Below are 26094 nucleotides of genomic sequence, written 5' to 3'. Positions count from 1 at the left end.
GATGTCATGAAAATTTTAAAAATGTGTTTTCATGCCTGCCATTTCATGTTTTCGTACCGCGATAGTAGAAACATGTACGATTGCAGTTCAGCAAGCATGTTCTGGGCCTGCAGGGTGAAGATTGAACATTTTCTAGATAGGAAAGGGCACTTGAAGAAGTATTGTGGAATTTTTTGTGTGGGAATCTTTCATACTGGTATTTATCGTCTCAATATTTTCGTTGTTGGAAATTCTATAATAGTCTCGAGAATTCCGCGTCTCGCAAATCCTCCTCTCTGTAAGTTCTCTTTCTGGGATTTCTCGAAATATTTTCCACCGCAACCCATTTTGAGGACATCATAATTTATCTTTTACGATTCCAGGAAATTATTCTCACGCTTTTATACTGTGTACTTTTCACTACTGCGGTTACTTACAGGTATTGAATCTAGTCCGATGGTTTTGGGTTTGATTCCCTGTGAAGTCAAAAAAGATTTACAACCAATATTAAAACAAAAATCTCGATTTAAAAGACTTACCTCTAACTATGCAAGCATTTCGATTTCGATGTTGTGAGAGTTATTTTGAGAATATTCTATAATCAATTCAGTGCAATATATTTTGGATAACATGATATTTTTTTGTAAAATTATTTATTATTCACAAATTTATCAAAATCCTGTATTACAAGTAAACAGAAATATAAAATAAAACTTCATAAGCAGAATTCTGTAGATTTTCATTAATCTGCTTAATTCTTCATGATTCCTATGTTGTATTTAAAAGCACTCGATCGAAATACAAAAAAGGGATAAAACACATAATTAAATCCCTTGTATTCCGGTTCACCGCATTCTGACCACTTAGCTTTGTGTCTATTTTTGCGGTGTTCAGCGCATTTTAAAATACCGTGTGTATGGTATATTGGTACTGGCATGAACGTCGACGTTTACAGATTTTGTCCTGAAGCTATTAGCTTTTTTGTTTGTGTCGAATCAAATTTCGCTAAATTTAATCAGGTACATTGTCATAATTACGGAATGAACGCGGTGGTGTGTGCAACGAATATTTATAAACCTTCAGAGGTTCCAATCACTTTGCCGTTAGGCATAATTATAATTCCGATGAAAAAATATTTCTGAAGAAATTTCTTTTTTCACCCACTTTATTGAGTACATAAACAAATTTAAAATACCAACCGGTTTCTGTTCGGCCTGAATCTTCTTCATGACCGTAAAAATGTGTATTAAAGATAATACATGAAATTGTAAAACATAAAAGAGGGATTGAGAATATCAGCGGGGGGCGGGTGGTGTTGTTAAAAGCAGAAGCAAGAGGAACATAAGTAAAATTGTGCTACTCGATAAAGTTAATTTTTTACACTTATTTATAACACGCGAGATGAATCCCATTATTGTGAGGCTATTATTTACTCATAAGTATAGCTAAAGTCATTTGAAATAATTCGCACTCTCTTTTTCTGATATCATGGTATAAAAATGTATCTTTAATTTCAACTTCTGTTTTGATTTAAAGTACAAATCCAAATTACGATCGAGAAACTCCAAAATAAAGTACCGGTTTTTTTACTTTTTAACTTTCTGCAATAAACAATTGATGTTTATTTACTACGGACTGGGCTAGGGGCCAGACTGATTATGAATTCTAATAAAATGCCACTAGGTACATAAGGGGCCGTAGATTGAAAGGACGCCCGGGCTTAGAAAAGGTACCTGTAGTTGTAGTCTTTTCTAACCTTATTCACGATAAACAAATTTAATATGTATATCTGTATCATTGTTCTTATGTTTATGTTTTTCCATTACATATCGTGTCATTATTTAATAAAACACTAAAATACCTTTTTACATTTGTGCGCTGCATTAAATTCTAAAAGATTTTTTTTTATGTGAAACTTCACAAGAGTCCCAAATGCTCCCAATCGTCTGGAGCTAGTAAGACTATGGCATCCCCAACTGGGGTATGTTGTGAGGCTGAAGGTAGTGAGTAGGGGTAAGAGATGAGGAAGAGTAAATTGGGTAAGTTCCTGGCTATTCAGATCTGGTGTCCAAATACGGCCAAAGCCATTTCAAGCAGCATTTCAATTCTGAATGGTGGCGATACTGAGAGTATATTTACTCTGGAGCGCGCCGCAAATATACTATATATTGTTTCAAATGAGTAATTTGTGAAATAACACAAATAAACTATAAATTGTTTCAAATGCGTAATTTCTGAAATAAGAAAAATTAATTGAATAAAATTTACTTGCACACGTCGGGATTTGAACCCTTGCCCTCCAGCTTGCTGATCGAGAGCCCCACCCCTCAGCCACGGAGGCCGTCAATATATTATTTCAACAAATATCTTAGAACTATCTAGAAATCAAACCAATGATCAACTTTTAGTTTATCTATTCTCAACAAATAATATCTCAGATTTTGTGAAACATCATAAATAACTTTTTTACCAAATAACCCGTGGCGTTCCGGTATTTAGTTCCGGTTTCATTACTGGCTCGAGTTCCAAACCCTACACATTTCCATTTCAATGGCGAAATCATCCCTCGGATCCATCGAAACGATTTAAATGTACATTTATCAACCCTTACTCTTAATTGAGATAAATGGTTCCAAATGGATGGAGTGGTGGCTAAGCAAGAGTAGGAGGAATTATAATCCCAGGGTTTGCTGAAAAATAATATAATGCATTATATCTACGTGCTTTCATGGCATTGTTTTCAGAAGGGTTGGCTTCCTAATTAAAAAGATTTCTAAATAAATATTCGCTTGGAAAACCGCATGTTTTCATTAGTAAATAATCAATTCACAGCTTTATTTTTATATTTTATTTACATTTGCGTGTTTTGTTTTTACTCTTCAGCAAAAAATATTCTTGTCAACAGATTGTTTGATAGAATTTGAATAATTTATCAAATTTCGTAGTTCAAGAGTCTATTCAAGTTCTATTATTATCCAAGTACTGTAACGAGCCGACACATGGTGAAGTAATTACAACCCGTCCTTAATATTTTGCTTACGTACACTCATTGATATTATGAAACATACTAATTTCGGTTGTCTGTGCTGTGCGTTAGTATTATATGAAATCTGGGTCAATGAACTCAAGTTTGCTTTGAATTTGAGTGTAATTTTCAAATTATTATTTATTGATTAACGTTGTGGGTTAATATGGTTCGATGAACTCGTATTTTATGTGTGTGTCGTTTTTCGAAATTGGAACTGATTGTGTGAGGAATTTATACGAACTAGAAAGTTAATTATATAATTCAACAGAAAATGATTTAAATTGTCTTTTCCAAAATTGGAACTGATTGGTCATGAATTATCCCGTGACATTTCACAGGTCTGCTCTTGTATGTCATAGTACCTACCTAATGAAACGATTTTGCCAGGCTGCGCCATTTTTAATTTTCATCATTTTGATGTCGCGAAAACGAAAATTTTCGGCCCGTTTTAGCTTTTGATCAAATTGTGATCTTCTGAAAGTCATTAAAACATGACTGTTATGTTTGAGAGCTGATCGCAATTTGATCAAAAGCTGAAAATCGTCAAGAACAGGAACTCTTCAATGGTACTGATTTGATGACCAATAAATGCGACTGTAGTTTCAACCACTCCAACTACAACAAAAACATATCAATTATTTACTTAACACAGGAAACATGGCGTAATCCTAGTGTGATCCTTGGCTAAGAATCCGCAGGTCGCAGGATTAACTCCCGGCGTGCGCAAGTAAATTTTGTTCGATTTATTTAACAAAATATTTATTTAAAATAATATTTAAAACACAAATTTTGGCTGTCTGTGCGTTAGTTCTGCGTAAAATGTGGTTCTGAACTCAAATATATTTTGTATTTTAATGTAATTTTCAAATTTGGAACTGTTAGTTTGAAGAATTGATATGAAGTGATAAAATTGGTACCTATTTATAATACATTATTTGAACAGAAAACTATTGTAATTGCCTTTTTCAAAATTGGTATTATAATATCCCTTGATTTTTCAAGGGTCCACACTGGCATGTATAATATATTTGTGGCACGTTCCAAAATGGTTAGATATTAACAGCATCGCCCTGATGAAATACCTTTGTTCAAATTAGAAACCTTACTTGAAATGGCTTCAGTCGTGTTTGGTCTGAATAGTTAGGTACTTCCCCACCTTTCTCTATCCCATCTCCTTACCCTCATAGATACATTCAGCCCCAATTAGGGATGCCATAGTCTATTTGGCTCCAGACGACTGTGAACATTTGGGAAAAAAATAATTAAAAAAGCTTCGCAAAAATCTTCTAATTCAATATGCCAACATCTTGAAAAATCTTGCCCAACTTCCTCCCTGTTTCCCCGATCCGTCTGGTACCAGCGGTATTTCCGGTCTGGGCCGGAAGGTGGCGGCAATCCGGGAGGATGGCAGATCCTTTAGCAGTCGGCAGATGGCGCTGCGAGTTGAAAGCTGAAAGCCGTTTTGAATTTTCAGGAAATTAATGTTTTCTTCGCCTACTGATGACTCCCGGTAATCGACTGAATATTAAAAAAAGCACATGCTGCTTCATTAATTATTTTTTTTTATTTTGGGATATTCGTCTGCTTGGCATTAAGATTCTTTGTGAGGGTATTTTTTATGTAACATAAACCACATAAACGAATTTCCGCAGCAATGTACAGTTTGTTACTATGTACAATTTGTTAAAATGTACAGTTTGCTACAATGTACAGTTTGTTACAAGTTTGATACAATGTACATGTTCCGTAACGCCAATTGCTTTTGACAGGCCGTGTACTAACCAATCGTATCGTCAGAATTTGAACTGTGTAGTTTAAATTCGCACAAGTCAGCTAAAACGACGGATAGCCGTGAGCCGAGCCAGTCGCACAAAAACCGTTCGTCCCGTCATAACAACATTGCCGGTTCCTTATCGAAATAATTATCTTACGTATTTTTTATCGCAATTTAATCTAAAATAACGAGTGCTACCAACCACGCTAAACGTTCCAGTGCTGACAGATGATGCTCACTATGCAGATTTCACCATCTCCTCCCGGTAAGTTGATTGTGAATTAACGTTATGCATTGTGTTCTCGCATCGCCTGTCACAAGCTATATAATTAATTTATACTTTATCTGTGTGGAATAGCCCTGTAAAGGGCGGCTATTCCAACCCCTGTTCGTTTTTCGAACATTTTTGGTGCCGAAACTAGGGAACTTTAAGATTATAATCTATCTATGCCAAAAAAGATAATGCTGTGGAATGTTTCTTAAATTTTGAATAATAATCAATTCGAACAGTAATTAGGTAGGTACCTAGCGCTTGAGTATTTACGACCTACCGCGCATATAATTATAATAGATTAAATTATTATCATTTATTTTGTTTCGTTTTTGGGTACGTTTCCAATCGTGTTTATTCAACATGGCCCCAGCCATTCAAACATTGCGCCGGAAACGGACATTAGCGAATAATAGGTTAGTCAAGACACATGAAATAGCAAAAAGCGCTTTGCACGATGCAACTAAGTGCAACTTACTGTTAGCGCATTATACTACTCTGGAAAAGATAGTTCTTGAATTTGAAACGTCTCACGCGGAAATATTAGCTTTAGATGACACAAACGAAATTGATGAGGATAAAATTCGCGAAACCTTTGACGAGATGTATTATCAAATTGTCAAAATTTACCAGGAGTTAACCAGTCAGCCTCTCGATTGTAAAACCACGAATGCGTGCACAAACGTTAAATTACCAAAAATAAACATTCCAATATTTTCTGGAAATGTCAAGCAATGGCCCGAATTTTACGACATGTTTAACGCTCTGATTCATGAAAACAGATCTTTATCCAACATCGAACGCATGCAGTATTTGTTCTCATGTTTATCTGGAGAAGCTTTAGGGTTAATTCGGACATTTCCAGTACAAGGAGCTCACTACGTTGAAGCATATCAAAGATTAATCGCGCGCTATCGTAACGCGCGTGAACTCGCATTTACGTGTTGGCGGGAAATGCTGAATTTAAATTTTCCGCCCAACGATCCTTTTGAATTCCGTCGCGTGTTCGATGTATTTAATGAGGATTTAACAATTTTAAAAGAATTGGATCTCCCAACAGATAATTGGGACTTCGTGCTTTGTTATTTAATTCTGTCGAAATTAGATTCACCTACAAGATGCGCATTCGAACAACTTCAGTCTCCTACCAAGCTGCCTTCATATTTGAAACTCAAAGAGTTTCTTTATAACAAATGCGAAGCTCTTGTACGAGACTTACATTTTTCGACTCGTGATAGCAGTACTATTGACAAACCTCTTGAACGGAACTTTAATCAGGCTGCCAAAAAACTCACTTCAGCGCTTCTTTGCGATCTTAAGAGAGGACAGCCTAAAACAAATAGGTCCTTGTACTCCACCACTTATCTGAAATGCTCCTGTTGCGGGGAAGACCACTCCATTTCCAAGTGCAAGGTATTTGCACTCATGTCAGTTCAGGATCGCCTACAGTTTGTTCAATCACACCGTTGGTGTTTAAATTGTCTTCATTCTTCTCATTATCTTAAAGATTGTAAATCTTTGTTTACATGTCAAAAATGTCAGCAAAAACATCATACTTTGCTCCATCGAGACGAAAACGCTTCTTTGGAAGATCAGTATCAACACTCCACGACGTCTACGGACCAGGAGCCTTCTTCCGACTCTAAAATTCAGGTCCTCACCAACTTAGGAGACAAGTCCATAGTACTATTGTCAACCGCCAATGTTGGCATTCGCGATTCATCCGGCCGTTTCCAAACCTTTCGCGCATTGATCGATTCGGGCAGTCAAGCTCACTTCATCACCGATCGTGCTGCGGAGCTCGTAGGCATCCCTCGTCAAGCCAGTTCTCAGAGAGTTAGCGGCTTAGGCCAATCTTCCGCAACCACGTCAGGAGTCATTCAATTAGAGATCGGTGTTAAGGGACGGGTTCTCTTCAACATCAAGGCACTTACGCTGCCTAGTATCTGTGGCAACATGCCAACTGTTCGTCTAGATAAGTCATCGTGGCATCAGTTGAGAGACTTGCCTCTTGCCGATCCTGACTGTCACAAACCGGGACCGATTGATCTTCTTCTGGGTGCTGAGGTTTTCTCTTCTCTTTTGAGACCTGGTAATGTGAATGGTGGTCCACGTCAGCCATCAGCTTTCAATTCTGCATTCGGTTGGCTTCTTCTAGGTTCAGTTGGTTCGGACACTGCTCACGAAACGAAATCTTTCATCGTTACTAACGAGGACCGGCTCCACGAAGAGGTCCAGCGACTGTGGGAGTTAGACACCATTCCCCAGTCTTCACACCTCACTCCTGAGGAACAATTTTGTGAACAAATGTACTGCACTGACCACTCACGGGACGGATCTTCGGGAAGATACATCGTATCCTTGCCTTTCCGAGAAAGGGGAAGGGATATCTCTTTTCCAGGGTCGCATGAGATCGCTTTACGTAGATTCCATTCCCTCGAGCGCGAACTCATAGCAAATCCAACCTTACGTGAACAATATTCTGCTTTCATGACTGATTATTTACACAGTGGTCCCATGACTCGTGTCCCTGGAAAAGATTTGCACAAGGGAAAGTATCACATACCTCATCATTGCACTCTTCGTCCAGGCAGCGCTAGCACTAAGTTAAGAGTGGTTTTCGACGCCTCAGCGACGGATGTGAACGGATCCTCGTTAAATGATACCTTGCTTATCGGTCCAAAGCTTCAAAAGAACCTGCTGGAGCTTTTGCTAAAATTCCGTATACCATCGGTAGTGTTTACTGCTGATGTACGACAAATGTATCGCCAAATATTGGTTCAAGAACCAGATCGTGCTTTCCAAGGAATATTTTGGCGTTTTCATTCGTCGGAACCCATCCAAGAGTACCAACCAAACACTGTAACCTATGGTGTCTCCTCCGCCCCATTTTTAGCCTGTCGTACTGTCAAACAGTTGACCAAATATGAAGGTTATGATTTACTGCTAGCGCGTCGTGTGCTAACTTCGGATATTTACATAGATGACATCGTCACCGGTTGTAACAGCTTGGAACAAGCTCAACAAACGAAAACCGAAGTTATCGAGCTGTTCAAACGAGGTCAATTCGAATTGCGGAAGTGGGTTAGTAACAAACCAGAATTACTCGCCGATCTGCCTCCGAAATACTGCCTCAATTACTTGCAAATCATGGATGTTGACAATAAAGTCCAAATATTTGGTTTGCGCCAAGTCTCGAGTCACCCCCACAAAAAAGATTTCATTGCCTCGCCTTGAACTGTGTGCGGCAGTTCTTCTAGCAGATCTATTAAAATTCGTCAAAGATTTATACGTACCATTGCTTCCGATCTCCAATATCTTTGCGTGGTCGGATTCAATCATCGTGCTCGCCTGGTTACGTTCTCTTTCGTGTCGCTGGAAGACTTTCGTGGCTAACCGTGTCAGTCACATTCAAGATGCCCTCGAAGGGACTTCCTGGCTTCACGTGTCATCTGGAGATAATCCAGCGGATGTCGCTTCTCGTGGTCAATCTCCAGCCGATCTGATCGATAACACGTTATGGTGGGCGGGGCCTTCGTGGCTGATCCAGTCATCCGATTCTTGGCCGTTGTTCGATGGCAATTTCGACGAAATTGAACTTCACTCTGAGGAACGAGTTCGATCTTTATTTGTCCAACAGGACGAAAATCTGGTGGACCTATTACTAGTTAAATTTTCTTCGATTCGGAAGACCCAACGCATTCTCGGTTACTGTCTTAGATTCATATACAACCTACAGAATAAAGAATCTCGTCGTTTGTATCTTCCATTAAACCGTGCCGAAATTCACACTTCACTTTTGACAGTAGTTAAACGCACTCAACATGTACATTTTAATGATGATATCACACGCTTGAAAGAGGGCAATCTTATGTCGAAACAAATGCGGAAGCTTAATCCCTTCATTGACGACCACGGTGTGCTAAGGGTGGGTGGCAGGTTATCTCAATCTGGGCTCGAATTCGAGTATAAACATCCTGCCCTATTTCCTCGCGAATCTAAGCTGACTTCTCTTGTGATAGACGCTCTACATCGAGAACATTATCATCCAGGCCCCAACGGCGTTGTTCGTATCGCTACGGTTCGTACATCGAATGGTTCTCTTCTCACGAGACCATTAACCAAATTATGTCCATTGCCTAGTCAATGTGACTAATCATCTTCGCTTCCGCGGCGCATTCTTTCTTATCATTTTCATTATTATTATTAATATTTTTTTTTCTTTTTCTTCTCTCTTTTCACTGTTTCTTCGTTCACGCAACGTTCCACAGCATTGCCCGTTTTGTTTCTAAATTTTCTTTAAAATACACGTTGTTGTATTTTGGTGGGCGGAATGTTCCGTAACGCCAATTGCTTTTGACAGGCCGTGTACTAACCAATCGTATCGTCAGAATTTGAACTGTGTAGTTTAAATTCGCACAAGTCAGCTAAAACGACGGATAGCCGTGAGCCGAGCCAGTCGCACAAAAACCGTTCGTCCCGTCATAACAACATTGCCGGTTCCTTATCGAAATAATTATCTTACGTATTTTTTATCGCAATTTAATCTAAAATAACGAGTGCTACCAACCACGCTAAACGTTCCAGTGCTGACAGATGATGCTCACTATGCAGATTTCACCATCTCCTCCCGGTAAGTTGATTGTGAATTAACGTTATGCATTGTGTTCTCGCATCGCCTGTCACAAGCTATATAATTAATTTATACTTTATCTGTGTGGAATAGCCCTGTAAAGGGCGGCTATTCCAACCCCTGTTCGTTTTTCGAACAGTACATTTTATTACTATGTAAGTTTGTTACTATGTACAATTTGTTAAAATGTACAGTTTGCTACAATGTACAGTTTGTTACAAGTTTGATACAATGTGCAGTCTATTACTATGTAAATTTGTTACTATGTACAATTTGTTAAAATGTACAGTTTGTTACAAGTTTGATACAATGTACAGTTTATAATGTACAGTTTGTTAAAATGTACAGTTTGTTACATTTTACAGTTTGTAGACAATATTTATGCTTTTTTTCTCTTCTTAAACGAAGACAAACATTCCCGGATTACGAATAATATTATTGTCTACTTGGCATTAAGATTGTTTGTGAGGGTAATTTTTATGTAATTTTAACAAAATAAACGAATTTCCGCAGCAATGTACAGTTTGTTACAATGTACAGTTTTGTAGACTTTATTTATGCTTTCTTTCTCTTTTCCCTTCTTAAAAGAAGACAAACATTCCCAGATTACGAATAATATTATGAGATTTTTTTGATACTATCATTACAAGACTAAGAATAGATTACGGAGGCAATTGAAATCTACAAGAACTCCGTATATATGTATAATTTGAATGACGCGATGGGCTAAGCTTTGAGCCTTTATGTCTACATTTAAGCCTCAGCATACGCTGTTTGGAATTGCGATTTGGGTAACACCCTCCTTTTTTAGTTTTCACAACTGCGCATAGGGTTTTGATTGTCGCTAAGATAGCAATTTTATATATTTCACTTCTTGCGTTTGCTACATCTGTTGATATTATTGAGAACTAAAATTAATTTTACCAAAAGTTGGACATACTCTCCAAATTCGCCATGCATTTAACGGCAACACGTAGTAAGGGTCGACAGGAGTCCGCCGGTCGTTAGGTATTTGGTACTTGATAAATAAACTTTTATTTCGGTGGACAAATACTAGCGAAGTTACTTGAACTGGACGCGCGCGGGACTTAAAACGTCTACAATTCTCAAACTAAGGATATTACAGATTTAATTAATTAAATCTTTTTTATATTAAATTAAAATGTAACTTATGTATATACTTTTATAAAATTATATACATAAGTAAATAATTACATATTTATATACTTTTATAAAAGTATATAAGGCATTCTGCATTTCGAATTGTAGATGGGCGACGCCCACCACTTTAACTTGTCATAGATTTCGTATAGGGTTAACAATCCATTGTGTTTTTTCCTATAGAACAATATTTTTCCATAGAAAAATATTTATTTATCCTTTAGTTTATTAACTTACTTACCTGAAATCGACCTTAAAGCGTTGGAATTTCGAAAAATTAACATTTTATTTTTTACTTGTATAATCACGCAGAATTACCTGCATCCTGTGTGGAGTTACGTAACAAAAACATCATCATCATTTAATGGCCAGTACAAAACAAACTTACTCGGTTTTTACAGTTATCAATGCATTAAATATGTCTAAATGGACGCAATCTAAAAAATAATATAAAGTATAAAATTATAAAAACAACTTGAAATAGTTGAATATGTTTTGTAATACAGAGTTGTCCCTTGAGGATAATTTCTAATACTCTATTTTTTGCTTTACTTCACTTTTTTCTTTTTTAAATAAAAATTGAATTTCATAAAGATATTTGTAAATTTTATAAAAGTATACGTGATAGATACATTTTGATTAAATATGTTATTCAAAATATTTTTTGTTGTTGTTTTAAACCACTTTATTTTGCTATACACGTCGACCGGTTTCGTTTGATCTCAATCTACTACTATTTCTAATGCTTCTATATTATTAAGGCGTATTCCTATTTTATTTTTATGTACAATTTTGACTCCTGTATTTTTATCAAAAGTATGGTTAGTATTAATTAAATGTTCGGCAAAGTCTGAATAACCAGTATTTGTTAAACACCTGACGTGTTTTACTCTAATATTTCCAGAGTGGCAAAAAACGACTGCGGAATTCATTCAAGAAATAATCTCACAGTTTTAGAACAATCAGCTTACATCGCCTTGTGGTAAACGAATTTTTGGCGAATAGTACTTTTGTACACAAGCCGCGGCCTTGGGACATTTAATTTATGTTTGTTAATTATTTTTCAATTTTGAAAAACAATATTATTTAACCGATAAATACAATATTCACGTTAAATAAGCTATTCAAATATTTTAAATTAAATATTATTTACAGTAAATCACGTAATTTTAGATGCCAAAAATTCTGACACACGTCCACTATGCCTGCCGACTGCGCGGGACTGATGAATGTTTGAAATGGTCTTATGTAAATCAGAATGTTAGAGAGAGCGCGCTAATATTTAAAAGGATTGGAACGAACAGAAGTAAGCGACTGCTGTGAAAATATTTTATGAAACACGACTCATTTGAAATAAAGCAAAAATCTCTCTCCAATGTCTTTAGTTGCATTTAAACATACACTATGAATTTTTTCGTGCTTATAACATATTAAATAACAGAACAAAACGTATTTTTAATAATTTTCGGAGCTTACTTTGCGATTTTTTTCTATCGAGGGAATTTCAAATAATTAACGTTTCGGCAAAACAAATGTATGGATATTATCTTCAAAAACAACATTTTTTTTTGGAACTCCAAGACTTAAGGAGTTAGCGAGAAACTTGATATAAAATCGGTAGAAATTGAAAATGCCGGGTCTTAAGACAGGATAATATCATAAAATAAAATATGCATAAAGTTAAAAAAAAAACAACAAAAATATGTAACGTGCGGCCCTGGTGTATTTGACAGACCTACGGCTGAATTTGCCCTATTAAATCTCTAAAATAAAAGTGGGAATCTTAACGACATAATTCAAGAAGCGTGTCGACAAATTTCGGCGCACGACCCGGAGTAATGGATGGTCATCCAGGCCCTAGCAGGCATAGAAAATTGATCTTTCCGTGGGGTTTATTTTAATTATTTTTGATGAACGTATTAATAAAATCTCAGATGTTTCTAGAAGAGTACTTCGGGAAGTTACTAATTCATCGTCTAGAAAAATAAATTCTGATGCTTACCGCTAATTTTTAATTAAAAAACTTTTTATAAAATTTTAAAACCGTTTTACATAAAACATTTTAATGGTAAAATACTGTTTTTATTAGTCTTAAATATAAATAACTTAGTAGGTATAGTAGGTATCGGTCTAAAAACAAAATATATATGCAGGGTGTCCGGGGGTAGAGTGCGCTTACTTCGGGAGGTGATTTTACATGATGGTAGAAGTAACAAAACTTTTTCGAAAATATAAGTTACCAATTCGTCGGAATTAATGAAAATGTGAGCTTCAAACAAACCCCCGTTTTTTTTCGAGTCTTGTGTCGCATTTAGCCTGTTCCGTCGTTTTAACTATAATAAAGTAATATTATTAGGTGAATAATAATATTTTCGACCTTCACAACGTTTCAAATGGATATTCTATAAAGCAAATCATAATAAAATGTAATCTATTGTTTGCAATATAATACAGTTGTTTAATTTTAAAATTCTGTACAAACGATTGTGGTAAAAAAGATTATTTTTATGTTACTCCTCACCAGAGCGCCCCTTTCTTAACAGTTTTAAAAGGCAGGGGATCTATTTCGCCACATTAAATCCTATAAGAGATTTAGTTTATGTGAAACCTACTCCCTACCGTCTGGAGCCAATTGGGGTATTTTGTGAGGCTGAAGGTGGTACGAAGGTGAGAAAGTACCTGTCTATTCAGATCTGGTCACCAAACACGGCTAATGCCATTTCCATCAACATTTCAATTTTAAATGTTGACGCTATTGAGAGTATCTTCTACTCTGGAGGGTGCCGAAAATATACCATATATTGTTTTAAATGAATAATTTGTGAAATAACATAAATTCATCAAGTAAAATTTACTTGCCGCACGCTGGGATTTGAACTCGAGACGTTTTAATTGCTAGTCGAGAGCTTCACCCTTCGACCTTTTGACCTTTCAAAACCTTACGGATTTACACAACTACCTAAAAAAAATCTTGTAAGTATATCTGTAATCCGATTGAGTTAATCCTGATTTAAGTATTCTAATTATTCCTATTTTCGTCAACTTTCTCCGATAAAAGACTTCGAGAGTCTCTTTCTGTCCCTTTTGAGTCGAAATTAACCTTTGATCTTTGCCCCATTGCCACTCTTTTGTAACTTATATCTTCTTCCGTATGGAAGAATGCCTCTTTTTACAACCCTCTTTAAACTCTTTAAACATCCCTCTGTCTCTCGGGCCGAGCCTTTGACGTTTTGTAGTGAACTTTTCTCTTTCATCGTTCTCTAGGCAGGACTGTTTTTTGTGAAACTGGTAAAGTAGATTAAAAACTTTTGTCATAGGATTACTTAAGTTATTCTATGTGTTTAGAATTTCCGTTCTGGACTTTTAAAACTTGTTTCTTTTTGGTACAATTGGAACATTCGTTAGATGATTTTTTTGGTAAGAAACCTTCGTCACATTTCTTTCACTACCCTCACCAAGAAAAACATATTGAATTTGAAAATAAGTTAGTTTTGATTGTTCTTCATCATCAAAGGTGGAAGGAGAGTTAATGGAGGTCAAAGTGGAACACTGACATTGTTTATTTAGCCAGCAGCCGACACCCGCCGACACCTTCCAAACTTTGTAATCTATTTGACGATTGTGTAAATCTTTGAAATTAATTATCTTAAGGTATGTGTATAATTAAGAGCCTTCGGGAACTATCCCTGGTTAGATTATTTATATGTCAGCTTTATTATCTGGAATGCTTGGTATTAATAGCCTTGCCAACAGACGGAAAGCTGCTTTGCTGATAATGGCCTACAACCAGAAGCTAATCGTGACTGAAATTGCCAGCAATGCATTCCATTGTTAAATTATACATATTATGTAATAAAGGTATAGCAAATTTATTATTAGGGGCAACAACCTACCCGTGTCTCTCGCCACCCCGTACCGATACGTCAACCCCCGATGCCGCAAAAAATGCAGTGTCAGTGAGCCCGAGTTTGGCATTTGATAATTTTTACCAGATGTGGAGACCTCATCGGCCGTCGCATACCGATATTTCAACCCCCGCTGCCGCCACCATGCTCGCCGTTACCTTCACCGGCGCCGTTATAGACGTCTGTCGGCCATATGACCTGTCCGTGGTTCGGTCACTGAATCGCCCACGACCATCGCCCTTACAAGATGACCCGTACAAGACAATCATCTGGCAATTTCTACACCCCCGCTGCACCGCCCCCGTGCCCCTACGCCCTAGGAAGGACGAAATCGAAATGAAGCCGCGTCTTTTGTCTTCTGCCAATATGAACTATTACAAACAATTACGCAGTGAATAGTTTATTGTTATAGTAATACGATACTTTTTGTTTTAGAATTGAGTTTTTTTCATTTGGACATCTGGAACAGTTTTGATGGCGTTAGGACTAAGTTAAATATTATATTAATTTGTATGTTAGTGATTTATACCCAAGTATCAGTATGTTAGACTAGATAAGCAGTTCGTAGAAGGGAATGGCCGACACAGGTGTCACAATGGTTAGCAAATGTTTGGACATACTTTGTGAAACAGAGAGTATGAAAAAAGGGAGCGGTACAATGCAGCATAATGATAGGCTCGTCATTTGGTCTGGGAGACCAGATACGGAGAGGGCGTGTCAGGGTGTTGCAGCACTACTGTCTCCCAGAATGATTGAATGTATGTTACAGTATGAATGTGTAAGTCCGAGAATAATTTGGATAAGGTTCAAAATCGGTTTGACAAGGGTGTTTCTTGTTGTTTTTATGCCCCTGTCAATTCTGAGAGTGACGAAGAGAAAGATGATTTTTGGACTGGTGTGAATGATGTGATGAGACTGAAAAATATTAATGAAAGGATTATAATGGCAGGCGATTTGAATGGGTGGGTAGGAATTAGACGTGATGGATTTGAATCGGCCTTAGGTATGTTTGGGGATAAAAGAACGAATGACAACGGGAACAGAATACTTGAAGTATGTTTAGAGTGGAACCTGTTTGTGTCCAATACTTTTTTCTATCATAAAGGTATCCACCAATGTACGTGGGAAAAAGGAAATGAGAGGTCAATTATCGATTTTGTAGTAATTGACTCTAGGTTGAGAGCTGTTACCGAGGACACGAGAGTTTTCAGAGGGGCAGAGGTTTAAACTGACCACTTTTTGGTGGTCTCGAGAGTAAACCTCTTTCGCGGTTGGCGCTCTAAAGTGAAAACGGTACTAACTCCAACAAGAATCAAAATATAAAAACTAAAAAACGATAATGAGAGAAGTAAGTATGTGAATTTTGCAAAGATGAGATTGAATGAGAAGAAAATGGACGGTCTAAGCATAGACGAAACATGGAACCACATAAAAGTGAGTCTTTATGAATCTGCTAGAGAGGTTTGTGGAATAAGTACGCAAGGTAGGAAGAAAGGTGATTCATGGTGGGATGATGAGATTAAAGCACTGGTCTCAGAGAAGAAGAAAGCATGGTTATGTCTGATTGCGGCTGGCAGTGCTTCCAGCGAAGAGAAGGATCGAGCGAAAGAAGTATATAAGGAATGTAAGAAAAAAGTAAGAGTTGGAGTGAAAGAACGAAAGAAACGCCTGGAAGAGGAAGAAGGAATGAAAATGACAAACCATTTTCAAGAAAACATTAAGTTGTTTTGGAAAGAAGTCCAAAAGTCCCGGTGTGGCCCTGAAACCGGAAGCATGAAAGTGATAAAATCGAAAGATGGAAAAATTTTGACGAATGAGGAAAAAATGAAAGAGAGATGGATGAAGTATTTCGAGGAAGTCTGAAAGCGAAGTGAGTGACAGTGATTCTAGCGGCGCATCAGATATGAATGATGATGGACTGTATGTTACCGAAATTAGCATGGATGAGATAGAAAGATCAATTAAGTGTATGAAGAATGGTAAGGCTGTCGGTTTCGACAATATTGCTGCTGAATATTTTAAAGGAGGTAGCCGTATAATTCTCACATGGTTGTGCAATCTTTTTAACCAATATTTAAAGGAAGGTTACACGCCTTTAGATTGGAGAAGGGCAGTAATCATGCCATTATACAAAGGTAAAGGGTCACGTATGGAATGTGGGAATCATAGGGCTATTAGCCTGCTAAGTTCAGTTGGCAAGCTGTATGGTAGAATTTTGATTGAAAGGGTAAGAAAGGAAACAAAGGATAAAATATGGGATTTGCAAGGTGCTTTTATGAGTGGAAGGGGGTGCATGGACCAGATCTTCTCATTGCGTATGCTCACCGAGAAGTTTCTGGCAAAAAACAGAAACTTTTCTGTGCCTTTGTAGATCTACAAAAAGCATACGACTGAGTCGACAGGAAAAAGCTATGGAAGGTGTTGTCCAAGTATGGAGTGAATTCGAATCTGACTCAGGCAATTGCGTCTCTATATGAGGGAAGCGTTGCATGTGTTAGGGTAAACGGTGGTTTTACGGGGTGGTTTGATATCACAAAAGTTGTTAAACAAGGCTGCGTAATGTCACCGTGGTTATTCAATCTATACATGGATAATTGTATGCACAAATTGAAAGAGGTGGGATTGGGCGCGAATTTAAGTAATCTGAAAGTATGTTGCTTGTTGTATGCTGATGATGCGGTGCTGATTGCTAATAGTATGGATGATCTGCAGTCTCTCGTGTCTAGGATGAACGAAGTATGCGTGAAGAATGTGTTAATGATGAATGTAAGTAAGTCTAAAGTAATGGTGTTTGAAAGAGAAAGAACGAAAACAGTGTGCAATGTAGCTGTGAATGAGGAATACTTGGAACAGGTGGATGAATTTGTGTATTTAGGAAGCATGTTTACGAGAGATGGGAAGGCTGACAGAGATATTGAAAGAAGAGTAAATGCAGGTAACTCCATTAATGTAGGACTGAACGCAGTTGGCGCTAACAAAAAATTGTCCAAAGAAGCGAAGTTAGCAGTCCACAATGAGTGCTGGTACCTACCCTGATGTATGGAAGTGAGGCATGGAACTGGCAAAGAAAGGATGAAAGTAGATTGAATGCTGTTGAAATGAAATCCCTGAGGCGTATGTGTGGTAAAACCATGTATGATCGTGTGAGGAATGTGGATATCCGCAAAGAGTGCAAGGCTGATGTAAGCGTAATGAGTAAGATCAAGAAAGGGACGCTTAGATGGTTTGGGCATGTAGAGCGAATGAGCGAAGAAAGAATTGTAAGGAGAATATACGATGCAAATGTGAATGGTAGCAGAAGTCGGGGACGCCCGAGGAAGACATGGCACGACCAAGTGAATCAGATACTTGAGTCGGGCCATGTCAAGAGTCAGAACAATAGAAGAGTATGTATGAGACGATGTATGAATGTGAATGAGGCAAGGAGTGTGTGCCAAGACCGAGTTGTTTGGCGGTCCGTCCTCTCTGCCTAAGGCCTCAAGGCGCTTCGAGCATGCGTTGATAGTGAACAGGATGAGTTGTATATCTGCACTGCTCGCTGATCACTGAACGCGTGATTTGCCGTTAGGAGCGTAATCCTTCTCACTCGTGTCACCGTGTCGGCCGGCCGGTGCTGTTTTCGTAGTATGGTAAATAAAGTTTTCTGCACATCGGAATATGCACGAATCTTTTGCGCTTTCACGGTAGTTTTGTACTAGAAGATTTCCAATGGCGGTAATTATGACTGGAGCGTATTTTTGTTCATCGATGACTGGGGCACAGATGTCGTTGTAAGTTATGTGAAGACTGAAGACAAGCAGTGCAGTGTACAAATGCTTATACCAAGGAATTTTCTCTGCCTACGACCTCTTGAACGATCTTTAATGCCCTTTATATCCCTGACAATCTTACAAGAGCGTGCAATTAAATTATCTGATAAGGTGAAACAAGAACACATTACAAGACAACATAATAAATTGTACACTAATGCAGTAAAGACTTAAATTGGTTAGAGAAAGGCATTGGCCATATACATTTACAATATCCTCCCGATAGCCTCAAAGCGGAGAATCAAATAAGTAAATCTAAGAAAAATGGGATTGCGTAATGTACATTATTTGCTTTTGCTATGTAATGTGGCGAGTGTACATGTAAAATAAGGTTTTTTGTGATTGTGAGTTAAAAATGCCATTCTATTTTTATGTACACAAATTTGGATTTTCCGTGGTAGAGTCGTCGATATAAATCTGTAGAGTAACCAATGTTTTATCAAACAAAGGAAGACAGCAGAATGCAGTGATATGTTACAATTCTATTCAACTCGTGCACTTATCATTTGTATTGACTTGATCGCAGATATTCATTTGTTTTGATTATTTAACTTTGTTTTCATATTAACAAAAAAATAGTCACGCAAAGCTACCACAATGCAGCTTGTCTGCAGTTTGTACCATTTTACTTTAATTTAATAAACATCACAAGTAATCATTTTGTTGGTAAATTTAATTTCACGACAATTGTCTATCTGTAATGCACTGGTCTCTTCTTCTGAGTGTAGCTGCTTCCTTTATCATGTTTCCATTATATTTTTCCCCTGGATTATCATATGGGTAAATTTTGTACATATCTCAAATTTAAACACACTTGTGTGAGGCCATTTTTATGAATTTTTTGAATTCCGCCGAATCAGTTTTGTAAATTTTGTATCACAAATTCAAATGAAACGTCAATACAACCGTACCTACTGTATAAATTTAAAATAAGAATTGAAATTTAAATATTAATGCAGAATTTTATTTACAAAAGAAAAGGATGCACACAGCACCTGTATCTAACTTCTTACATAAGTACTCCACAATATAGGCTATCAACATAAATATTCGATTCTTCAAAGATAATTCTTTGAAAAATCAAAGATGTTTTAGTTAAAATATTATGAAATAGTTTATAATCAATGCTTGAATTTCCTTATGCAAAAAATATTTATTATATATAATAATTATCAAACCTCGTTGAATCTCATATACTCATAAGAGCTAATCGTTCTGATAAATGTAACAATTCCAGGACTAAGCATTTCAAACACTCGCTTGTACGTAGATTACATGAAGTTAGTAATAGGTACGTAGATGTAGCGGATCTGTTTAACTGCATAGAAGCTAGGTACAAAAAGGCTATACTATCATATTTTCTACATCATTATTAATTAAACCTAAGTACTCACGCTTGTTTATAATATTTTGCATGTACTTGTATCTCCTTCTAGAGCTTGTATTAATTTTATATTTTCTGTCGTCATTTTATGATCAAATGCCACAGTTAATTCTTTTTTTTTGTTTAAATTATTACTAGTTTTTGATTATGATTGTATTCTGTAACATGTTATTATTGTGTATGGTATATTTTACCATGGATATTAAATAAATAAATAAATTACTACCTTAACTGAGGTTTAAAACCCCGATAGCGCTCCGATGTCAGAAAACCAATTAGTTAGAGTTAGTGAAATCACTTAACCTCGATTAAAATAGTCATCATTTACCGAAGTTATAGCGAATATGAAGCACAAAACTTTTCAATTATATTCCCGCAGAGGGAACTTGTAACTTGAACGATGCTTTGTAACTCAAACATAATTCTAATTGGGTTAAAATAGAGTTATTTTTGAACTTAGAAAATAAATAAATTGGTTAGTTGATATGTCTCTATAATAAACATGTTTTGCTAATATATTCTAGTCCCAGCGGAGAGATCGTATGTGACTTCATCATTCTAGTATTCTTTGTCTTTTTAGTTTTCAAACTAGACCCGTGAGCAGGACGCGTGAGCTTTCGTCGGAGGACGAACATCGATGAAGTCCATACGAACTCTCGATGGGACTAGTTTACAAGTGATTCCCCAACGTGGGCAAATCGCCCACTAGTGTGCGATAAGCCGCTTGTGGGGCAAATGGGGCCAATTTAACTTTTTTTTAATTCATCGTTTTTTGGATGATATCTACGTTCGATGCAATTTGTGACTTTCCGAACTACAAGAATCAACGGCATTTATTGGTTTGTTTTTGGGCGTAGTAAAGATTTCTTTACAGTCATTATGATTTTTTCAAAAGGTTACGTTTTATAGGGTAATCGACGAAATGTTGTTTATGTGGGTGGGGGGCGATGAAGAAAAATACATATAATTGATAAGTTGGCAATGGGCCCAAAAAGGTGTAGACCCTTTGCATTTTATTCTGGGTTTGAGGATTCGGAAGCGCAAAAAGGTGAAAAATTCTAAAAGCAAACTTATGATTTTTCGAAAGGTTATGTTTTATAGGGTGCCTAATCGATGAAATGATGTTTATGTGGGTGGGGGGCGATGAAGAAAAATACATATAATTGAAAAGTTGGCAATAGGCGTAAAAAGGTTGAGACCCTCTGCATTTTATTCTGGGTTTGAGCATTGGGAAGTGAAACGTGAAAAATTCAAAAAACTAACTTTCTTTAAGATCGTTTTATTTGGTTTTCGATTTTAATAAAATATATAATTTAACTAGCACAAACCCGTGAAAAATCATGAAATCTCACTTTACTCAATTAATCTTGAGAATCTTAACCCTAAGAATTTTCAAAAAAAGAAACACACATTTGAAGTATATAATTGAAATAATTTTTTGGTATTTAAAAAAAATACATAGGTAGGTTCTTTATCGCTTATCTGAATTCTTGAGACACCAATTCCTATTTTGAAATCGACATTTAAAATAACGTTCTGCCGAAATATTATATCGTAGGTAGATATTTTATACCTTATATTTTATAGCTTTTCTGAATTCTTTACACACTCAATTTTGAAACTGCCGCTTAAATTCGAATCCGAGTTCATTAAAACAGAGTCACAATCGCAGAAAGCAGAAAGACACACATCGAAATCAGTTTTTATTAACAGCACGGTTCAGAAGTTCCCGAATCTCGTCGCTAATCAATAAACGTAGGTACAGCCATTTCTAGCAATATTTCGATTCTGAGTTTTGATATTTAACCGTGGCTATTCTGAGAGCATCTTCTACACTGAAATGAAGAGCAAATATGTTTTTATCTTTTTTCCTACTTATATATACGATGAACAAATAATCCCTAGAAGTGTGATCTATACCGATTTAGTAAGATCTTTTGACTTGGCCGATTTCACCAGAAGTAAAGAAAAATTTACGTTACTTCGGGCACGCGCACACGCCCCACACACTTCTATCGGTTTATCTATTCAGTGTCTATGTATGAAAAAATCTTCGTAGCCCAGATCTATAAATATAATACCGTTGATTACTAGTAGTTCTGTGAACAGTAAACCTCGCGTCCAAAAAAGTATGTCAACTTTCTCTTATTCAATAAATCAAAACCAAAATTTTCTCTGAAAACTACTTACTTATTTATAATCTGTATAGTTTATGTAACATTTAGGAATTATACAATTTGTCCAAAGAAACATCACTAGCAATTCTTTTTTCAAACTTTTTTCCGGCACCAATATTGTAAAAATCCGAAAAAGAAAGTTGAAGTAAATACGACGATTTCGCATTTAAAAAATAATATTTACTGAACCACTAAAACGGCCACCATCTTGAGCCAGCAACCGGAACGTACAAAAAAAATACTGTCAGATAAAGTGCGCAAAAGTCGTATTAAAACAGGACTTCGCTATGCTCAATAAAATTATACTTGTCCTCTTTTTAAATGGTTTTAATTACTACTGCCAGTGAAAAATGCCACTTTCTTCAGAGGTAATGCATGATTGATGTTGTTAATGCTTTTATCCTGTACCATTTGCTGAGCTTTTCTTGACGAATGTCTCTTTCATAATTCAAAATGAAACTCATCAAAATTTTATGCCTCCTTTTTGATGGCAGATTTTATGTTCGCAATATCGATGGCCTCTGTAATATAGTGTGACATTAAATAGCAATTCTACTCTCATTTTGCTACAATATTAACAAGGGGGTGGGGGGAAGGTTAATAACACCGAAAGTTCCAAATAATAAAAAAATGGCTTTCTGGTTTTAATAATTTTTCACATTGTAAGACCACAGGGGAAAACATTAGATGTCATTAATCTCAAATTAAAATATCGATAATGTACAAGGGTTTCAACTGCTCCCAACCGTGAGACTATAGAATCCCCAATTGGAGTATGCTGTGAGGCTGAAAGTATTTAAGAGGGGAAAGAGGAAGAAGAAGAAAGAGGAAGGACCTGGCTATTTAGATCTGGTCACCAAAAACGACCAAAGCCAAGCCATCTTCTGTTAAACGTTGTCTTACATCAGGGCGATACTAAAAGTATCTTCTACTCTGAAACGTGCCGCAAATATACTATGTACTATTTTAAAAGTCTAGTTTATGAAACAACACAAATTGATGAAATGAAATTTACTTGCGCACGCCGGGATTTGAACCCGCGACCTCCAGCTTGCTAGTAGAGAGCCTTACCCCTCTATCAAGGAAGCCATCTAACGACATTACTGTGTACTGCACAGTTGTTTTAGATTTCAATGTCAAACGCTATGAAGGTTTATTTTGATTTTGTTGAGAGAGAACCCTTGCAGCTTAGTAATTGGCTCCACAACAAAGTGCTGTTTTTTTTTTTACTTCTGAGTTGCCACTGAGTTTGTAACAAAGAGTTTTACCAATATTATTAATAACCTAAAAGGGAACTCAATGTTATATGTGGGTAGAATATTGTGTGCACCAGTTAAATAAAACTCTAATATCATCTTTATTATTTATTATATAAACTGTAACCACACATATTGCTTTAGAAAAATAATATTTAGCATGAGACTCAATATAATAGCATTTTTACTCAGGGCGTGTCGAGTTAGAAATTAACCTCGATAGATGACAAAATGCAAGTCCTGACAGTTGAATTTAAGAACAGAAATAAAGATGCTATAAAGAATTTACAGGGCGCCAGCTCAGAATCATATTATTCTGAACAAATTTATATTAATTATGAAAGTAATCCCTAAAGATACTAATGAATTAATGTCAATCTCAATTTGGAAGGCATCTTACGTAAATATAAACTATAATTACTTGATGAAAAATCTAAATTTATTAAAACTCTCAGATCGAAGAATTATATCCGACTTAATATTTATGTTCAAAATTGTAAATGGTAGTATATACAGTCCTGATTTAATTAACCTCATTGAATTTCATATACCCACGAGAGCTACTAGTTCTAAAATTTTGTTTAAATGCAACAATATCAGGACTGAGTATTCCAAACACTCGCTTGTACCTAGGTTGCATGAAGTTAGTAATAGATACGCAGATGTGGCAGATCTATTTAACTGCACGCAAGGTAGGTACAAGAGGGCTATGCTATCAAATCTTTTCAATCAATATTAATTTAATCTAATTCTACCTTATTTGCACTATAGAAACTCATGTACTTGTATCTCTTGTTTACTTACTTACTTACTCTCTAATGTCATTTCACAATCAAATGCCACATATATTTGTAATTCTTTTTTTTTAATATTTCAACGATTTTAACTGTGACATGGGGAGGAATGCAGATCACGCCAAACTCTGGGAATTGAATAAAAATGCACTTTCTAGATGAAAAAAGTGTGTAGAAATTCATTAAAAAAATAATTAAGGCGCGGAAGAATAAATTGAGGGAGATACAGCCGATCAAAATTTAATAAATTGCACTTCGCGAACTGATATTATCACCATATTCGGACAGTCCGCCGCCATATTTTGTCACGAAAATCATATTAAAAACTTTTAATACTTTTGAAATTTCAGTAGTGCCATCCAAAAAATAAAAAGTGTTGCCATATAATAATATCAATGCATGGAAAATTCTGAAAATTAAATATCATTTGCCAGATTGGTAGTTTATTATTTAAAATCTTGTAAATACTTAATTTATGTATATATATAACCTAACCTAACTGTGATTTTCTATAACAAAAAAATGACCCTTTAATAACGCCCACTCGCGTCCCCTTTAGAGTTTTATCCCAGTTTTCAAGTAGTTTGTGGGCTACGCTAGGTTTGTATAGACGGTTTGTGATTTAATACTAATACCTTTTTTCCATGTTATTTCCTGTTACACAAAATTGCCCCTTTAATAACGCCTGCTCGCGTCCCCTTTAGAGTTATATCCCAGTTTTCAAGTAGTTTGTGGGCTACGCTAGGTTTGTATAGACTGGTTTGTGATTTAATTCTAATACCTTTTTCCCATGTTCTTCTGCCTACTCTAACCCAAACTAAACACCTAACCTATTTTGTAAAAAAATATTATTATTATATGGCAACACTTTTCTTTTTTTGGTTGGCACTACTGAAATTTCAAAAGTAAATAGTTGCTAATTTGATTTTCTTAAGTCATAATTGATAAATAAAACATGGTTCCTATGTATCGCGTACGAAGTTTCAAAACCCTATAACTCAGTTAATAGTGCCGACCCCCACCTAATTCTTTCAGATTCGGATTCCCCAGCCCTAAATTAATCTAAATCAAGTTCAATTTCGGTTATACTCCCATAAACCGAATATTACCCTCAGATCGCGAAGTGCAATTTTATTAAACTTTGATCGGCTGTATCTCCCTCAATTTATTCTTCCGCGCCTAAATTCTTTTTTTAATGAGTTTCTACACACTTTTCTCATCTAGAAAGTGCATTTTTATTCAATTCCCAGAGTTTGGCGTGATCTGCATTTCACCCGTGACATGTTATCATTGTTTATGGTATATTTATACCGTTGATATTAAATAAATAAATAAATAAAAAAATCCTAAGTCCGCCAAGGCCAGGAAGCTTCACCAACCGTCACGTGTCCCCGAGAATCTCGCAACAACTGGCGGAACAAATTGAAACCATACACGGCGCTCTTCACACCGTAGCTCGCAAATCAAAACGGCAACTTAAGAATCCTGTCAGCCGCTTTCGGTAGGAACTAAATAGCAAGGCTGCTACAAGTTTACAACGACTCTACAGAAGAGTGTGTGACTTAATTAGACCTTCCATTTCAATTTTTTTTTCTAATTTTGATCAATCAACTTACACATCTTTAATTTGTTTCAGCCCCGCCACTCAGCAAAGCTTCTCAACGTCCTCCGCCAGATGCCACACAGAAATGGTCCAGACGTATTCTTCAGCTTCCCTGGACGGAAGGGATCGGTGAGTTCATCTTAGATTATGCAATCATCTTTCTCCCATAAACCTTTTTAAAAATTATTCTTATTTAACCATTTCAGTGGGACCGATTCTGATGTTCTTTTAGGATCCAATGTTGTAATGCAACAAAAATACTTTAAAAAGATGAATGTATCTTCAAAGTCATAGTGTTTGAAATAGGGAGAGAAAGCACG

General features: G+C 36.3%; 1 protein-coding gene across 13 annotated transcripts in view; it reads left to right on the top strand.

The window, feature by feature from the left end:
* rg (A kinase anchor protein rugose) overlaps nt 1-26094 on the top strand; it is a 941488-nt gene that overhangs the window by 461545 nt on the left and 453849 nt on the right. For all 13 annotated transcript variants that reach the window (XM_089644600.1, XM_089644594.1, XM_089644593.1 and 10 more), the window contains exon 6: nt 25808-25903. In XM_089644600.1, the coding sequence (XP_089500726.1) occupies nt 25808-25903 (96 nt within the window). The remainder of the gene's footprint in view (nt 1-25807; nt 25904-26094) is intronic.

Source organism: Hesperophylax consimilis, chromosome 21, assembly GCF_061612785.1.
Source record: "Hesperophylax consimilis isolate HC1 chromosome 21, BYU_Hcon_1.0, whole genome shotgun sequence".
In the NCBI taxonomy this organism is placed as follows: Eukaryota; Metazoa; Arthropoda; class Insecta; order Trichoptera; family Limnephilidae; genus Hesperophylax; species Hesperophylax consimilis.
The sequence above is the reverse complement of the archived record's forward strand: the minus strand, read 5'-3'. Positions and strand labels throughout refer to the sequence as shown.